The sequence below is a fragment of the Brassica napus genome, unplaced genomic scaffold (assembly GCF_020379485.1).
Source record: "Brassica napus cultivar Da-Ae unplaced genomic scaffold, Da-Ae ScsIHWf_1676;HRSCAF=2297, whole genome shotgun sequence".
Taxonomy (NCBI): Eukaryota; Viridiplantae; Streptophyta; class Magnoliopsida; order Brassicales; family Brassicaceae; genus Brassica; species Brassica napus.
Window position 1 is genome coordinate 1 of NW_026015095.1, and position 6283 is coordinate 6283.

Consider the following 6283-nt stretch of genomic DNA (forward strand, 5'->3'; position numbering starts at 1 on the left):
TTGCAGAATAAATATTTTATATTATACTTATTTATGTTTTCTGCATATTAATTAAATAATAAAATAATAAGTATATATACTAAATAACCAAGAAATCATTTACTATTATGTAATAAATAGGGTGTGCATATTAATCAAACTATCATTTTTTATTTTTCGCAATTATTTTAGGACAAATAAATCAAAAAAACTATCTTATATATCGTATATGAATATAATTAAATTTAAATTATTAACATAGATATATGTATATACTTTTAATATAGATATTTATTAAAAGAGGTTTCTACTTTATGATTTTATGATTATTTGATATTTGTGTAACAAAATTTTACTCCATGACTTATTTTAATGTGAGATGTTTAGTAGTTTCAATAATTTATAATCGTTAACGTTTAAAAATTATATTAAATGAAGATTTCAAAATTAAAATATTAACTTTTCAATATATGTTTAATGCAAATATCAAAAATATAAGTATGTATTTTCATATGATGTATAGTTTAATTTAAATGATATGAAATATATATGTATTATATATATTAACATAAAAGCCTATTAAGATAAAATTATTTATTCATATGGTCTTATAATTATTATATCTAATATAGAAAAAAAATTCAAACCTTGATCACAAAAGTTTATGTGATACTTTTATAGTTTAGTAATTTATACCTGTTTTGAAAATTCAAAATACAACATATACAAAAATATTTAGATTTTTTATTTATAATGTTATATATTCTTTCTTTAAACAAAAATGATAAAAATATACAGATTGTTATCAAATCTTTATTATTTAAATCATGAATTGCCATATATATTTAATCACATTAGGTAATTCCGTAGGTTTTATTTAAAGAAAGAATATATAACATTATATTATGGAAATATGTGACAAGGTTATATTAAACTATGGTTTATATTATGTGCTCTAGAATTCTTAGAAATAAGATTTAGAAAGTATTTAGAAATGCCTCATAAAATGAAGTATTTTTTAATTAATACAAAATTATGATTCTAATTTTTTAAAATATCATCAATTAATATATATAGGATATAAGATCACCACGGGTGACTTAATGCGCATGCAAGTTGAAATTACTTGGACCCACTTCTTTTACATAATATTTTTTAATCTCTATTCATGAAATAATTTTCCGGAACAATAGTGGAAATCGACCTATTAATCATATAGGCAGAAGAACAATGCTCATTACAAACTGATCTGAATGACAAAAAATTTAACCAATATAAGTTAAATTGCTAATGAAGTGGATACGGAAGGAGTTTTGATTTCTGTTTAATAAACTAATCAAGCAAAATCCAACCAGAAAATCAACCTACTCTCATATAGTCAATATGTATTCAAGGCTGATTAATACTATGTATATGTGAAACTGTTAAATTCTCAACCGGTTGGATACTTGGCCGTTGATTGTGCATTGTGGATATAAAATCTAACGTGAGCCCAACCCAAGATATTGCTATTTTTTTTGCTTCATATGGAGGCTATAGCAAAGGAAACCGTCGCCGTTTTAGCGTTTAGTTGCAGTAAAAAAAGTAGAAAAAAGGAAATATTCCAATTTGACAAAGATCATTAACCCTAGTCGGTAGTCTTTCTCTGTTTCTATTTACTACTACTTATATATATCTCCAAAAGCGTCACCGTGAATTAGACATAGCTATGGTTTAAGTATCTGTTGAGAAGACGAGCAGATTTCGTGGCACCAGAGATTCCTTTTGATCTCATGATAGAAATCCTAACTAGGTTGCCTGCTAAATCGCTTATGAGGTTCAGGTGTGTCTCAAAGCTATGGTCTTGTCTGATCCGTTCTCGATATTTTACCAACCTTTATCTCACGGTTTCATCATCGCGACCGCAACTTCTTGGTCTATACATGAGTTTGATTTCGGTGCATTCGGTGAGACACTTTAAGTGTGATTCAATGGAGCTCTGCCACAACCGTGGAAATTCTGATCTGCTATCATTAAGGTTATCGTCGTCCTTTAGTAATAGTGCTGAATCATCCTTAGAACTAGATTTGACTTTCCCAGGGATGGGAGGAGACAGGATGGTTGTTCTTCGCAGTCTGATTTTATACACTATTTGCAGAAAAGCATGTATCTATAATCCCACAACTAGACAAAGCTTAATCTTACCGGCCGTCAAATCCGACATCTTTGCTCAACAAGAACCTAATAAGCGCGTCTACTACTTTTTTGGACATGACCCTATTCAAGATCAATACAAAATAGTATGCATTGTTGTGCTAGGCTCAAAATATAGGCTAACCTCCGAGTTTTGGGTATTCATAGTGGAACCAGGAGGTTTTTGGAAAAGAATTGAGCATGATGATCAAGCTCACATTCCTATAGGACAAGGACTCTGCATCAACGGAGTTATATATTATCTGGCTTTCAGTAATACATGTCGCGATACCCTTTACTGTTTTGACGTTAGGTCTGAAAAGTTCCATAAGATCCAGGCACCCCATGGGGTGTCTAACTTTTGTGTGAGCGTGAGTTTCATAGAGCATCGTGGGAAACCAGCACTCTTTGATTATTTAAATATCAGAGAAACTGGTGTGTCAGAGTTGTGGGTGTTGGAGGATGGTGTAACATGGTCGAGGAAGTCTCTGGTTGTGAAGCCTTGTCAGAGGCATTTAGTAGATGACTTTAGCTTTATGACGGTGATGGTGCATGGTCAAAACAATGAGGTTATCTTGGCGTTGCGTAATACTTGTTACCTTCTCTGTTATGATCTGATAAATAATGATTTGAGAAAGGTTAATATCAATAGAGAAAGTCCACCGGACCAGAGGCGGTACGTGTATGTCAATGTTATGGATACCGGTGAAAACATCTTGTACTTGGAAACTTGATTATCATTACTATTTGTGTTTTTCCTGTAATAATGTAATTGTACTATTTATTTTGTAAGTTTTATTTTACTTATGTTACAAACAAACAGTTCTTCTATTGTTTAATATCATGATAGGACTAGTTTTGTTGATATGGGTGAATTTTTGAAGCTTGAATGCTAATGATCCATGAGTATAATGCATCCAATTAAAGAATCTGAGAGTGTTTCATCAGAATAATATATAATGCATCGTATGATTTTGAAGTTACATTCTTCACCCCGGTTCTCTCATGATTTTAAAATCAAATTTACCTTTTCTAATTGTGTGTCCTTTGTTTTATTATCTACCTGGACTGAGGAGAGTTTGTTCGTTAGAGTTCAGGCCCCACCTTTTGGGTTCACCAGACTCGGGATTGGCTAATTCGTTTTTAGGCGCCAGTGGATCTGAACGGAGTTTGCTCCCATTATCAACTATCTACAACTGGAGCTGTGGCTACTTTTCCAAACCTCTTCTTTCTGAAGCTGATGCTAGTCTAGAGATAGATACCAAAAGAGAAGAGAAAGAATGGAGTGAGTGCAGTTACCTCGGAACATGTCTGAGGAAGACTTCTCATCCATGCATTTCATACATAACATGCTAGATGGTTCTACGGGTTCGTTCTCTGCTTTTATCACCGGTTCTTCCTCTTGCTTGATACGCAAGGTAACATGCCTTTGCGGTTGGGGATGATGGTTAATCTCCTCCTTCATCAAAGTGACCAAAGAAGAAGCGAGAGCTTCTTGGAGATGCAGATTATTGACATAGTTTACGTCGCAGGGTGGGAAAACCCTGTTGTAATCGTATAATGCAGGGTCGTAGTAATAATCTACATCCTTGTGCGTGACGTTATGATGATGATGAAGAGAAGCAGGTTCCCATTATCACTTTCTTTTGCTTTCTCCTCCTTTGTCTTGAGATTGAGTTAGGTGTGCGCATTTAGGTTAGATACTAGCTTATTTTAGAAGGTATCTGCAAAATTAAGTGGGGCTTATTGGAACAGGGATTTCACAAAATTTTAGGTTTTTGCCAAATCCTCCCTTATTGGACAAGGTATTTATAAAAAGTTTTACAAATCCCCTCTTATTGGATATAGCATTTATAAAAATCTTATTAAATCACCCCTTATTGGAAAATATGGATTTCATCAATGAGATTCATTAAAAGTTATTTTGGATATTAAAAACTATCATTTACCCTTCAAATTCAATAGAATCAAATACCACCTAAAGAGATGGAATTTAAATAAAAAAAAGTTATTCATCTTTTACACAGAAGAAACGTAATTGAGATGGGAAGATAATGAATTCAAACTGTTCTCACCATCATCCATCTGAGAATGGTTCATATGATGATCTAACAACGGAGGTTTCAGCGAGAAGATGATGATGTGCACCTGTCACCTTCTTAAGCCTACTTGCAGAAATCCAGTTTGTAGCAAATCAAAGGTATGATTTTTTACACTGAAGAATCTGAGTTCAGTAGAGGAATAGTTGATTATATGTATGGTTTTAGATCTGTCTAGCAATGGTTTAAGTGGTGTTATCCCATCAGAGCTTGGAGAACTCTCGAAACTAGCCATATACTTATGGGACTATACAAGAGAGACCATCCGCCAAACATGTTTGGAGTTGTAACAACGCCATATTTGTATAACTGGTATCAAGTCTGATGTACAATGGCACAGAGAAAGAATGAGTCTTTTGTCTCTTTTTGTTTTGATTCCCTCTCTTGACACTTTACGAGGATGTTCGAGCTTTTCTTTTGTTGTTGTATATCCTTTTAACTCTTTCACATTATTTTTCAACCCACTACAATATCTCTCTGTTTAAGATCTCTCTATTTGGTTACTGAAACAAACCAAAAATTCCCGAAGTCAAAGCCACAACAACAACTATATTAGTGACGTCGGGATTTCTTCAAGTCTATTCACTTGTTTAGCAGAATTAATAGCTTGGAACATATATCTATGTTATTTACGTTTGTTTGAGATTTTCTTTCTAGAAAAATATCTTTTTAAATCATATGTTAGCTATGATATTGATAATCATTGAAATATATAGATATGATATTTTTGTTTTGATATGGATTGTTTGAGTTTATCTTTTCATTAGTTAATTTAAAATATATTCATATATGTATATAGATGTGTATCAAAGCCAAGAATCATACGTGAACAATAGAAAGTGGAGAAGTGGGCAGCTTCTTTGGAAAAATAAAGGTTAGAGTTTTATCTTTACTATTGTTTATGTTGCTTTTTTTCCACATAATCATGAATGGTTTTGTGATAAAACTTGCTTGAATTATACGGTTGCGTTGTTCTTCTTGGTTTTCTGTAATGTTTTATGTTTCTTTTAACAATTTGAGTAGATATCTCCTGCACTAAAATGGGAGATCAAGAAGGAAAAATTAAAAATCAATATATTTCTTGGTCTTATACGAGCATATATTTTTGCATGTAACTTACTATGTTAACATTGCATATTAAAAGTTTACGAGGTTACATAACATTTTCATTAGTTATGAAAATAATGTTGATATAAATGATTTGGTTAATGGTTCATTAATATTTTAAGTCTAGAGATTTTCAACATTGTGGAAGTAAAGTAACTTTTTATAAAACAATTCATCAAATTAAATTATTAGACTTGTATCTTTATAAGACACATAGAATATATAAAATTATTGGAATAATTCTTGAAGTGTATTACTCCATCTGTTTTTAATACTTGACTTTTACAAAAATTTCGTTGTTCCAAGTTAAATAACGTTTTTAAATTTCAATGCAATTTTTTTTTGTTTTTAATGTTATATAATTCCTTATACTATGTAGTTTATTTTATGATTTGTTGAATTGTGGTTATATAAACTATTAGTGATATTTATATATATATAAATATATAACCCATAGATTTTGAGAAAAATTCAAAAATATGAAAATATTGTTTTAATGCATAGTTTCATCCTTCTGTAACATATGATGAAGGTCAAAGAGGTTTGGAACCTTTGTTATTTTCGTTTCTCTAGAGAATAGCGATTTTATCGTGGTTAGCCCACCAATTTAGAAATTATTATGAAGTTTTACTAAATTAATTGACAAAAAATTAAAACGATGCTCATGAACCATGAAAGATAGTTTAATATACATTAATAAAAATGAAGAATTTATTTAGAAATTTTAAAACAACACTAAAGATCATAGGTTTCAGAATATAGAGAATTTACCGAAAAATCAATATTTTCGTAGGGGTTAACCCATAGATTTTGAGAAAAATTCAAAAATATGAAAATATTGTTTTAATGCATAGCTTCATCCTTCTGTAACATATGATGAAGGTTAAAGAGGTTTGGAACCTTTGTTGTCTCCGTTTCTTTAGAGA

At 31.0% G+C, this 6283-nt stretch overlaps 1 protein-coding gene across 1 annotated transcript; it reads left to right on the top strand.

Annotated features, from left to right (window-relative positions):
- Positions 1 to 1697: 1697 nt before the first annotated feature.
- On the top strand, positions 1698 to 5680 carry LOC125598264 (putative F-box protein At5g62660; the record flags this gene model as incomplete). The annotated part of the gene is made up of 1 exon (XM_048772471.1): positions 1698 to 5680. A coding segment is annotated over one exon (1188 nt), but the record flags the coding sequence as incomplete, so codon positions are not given.
- Positions 5681 to 6283: the final 603 nt, after the last annotated feature.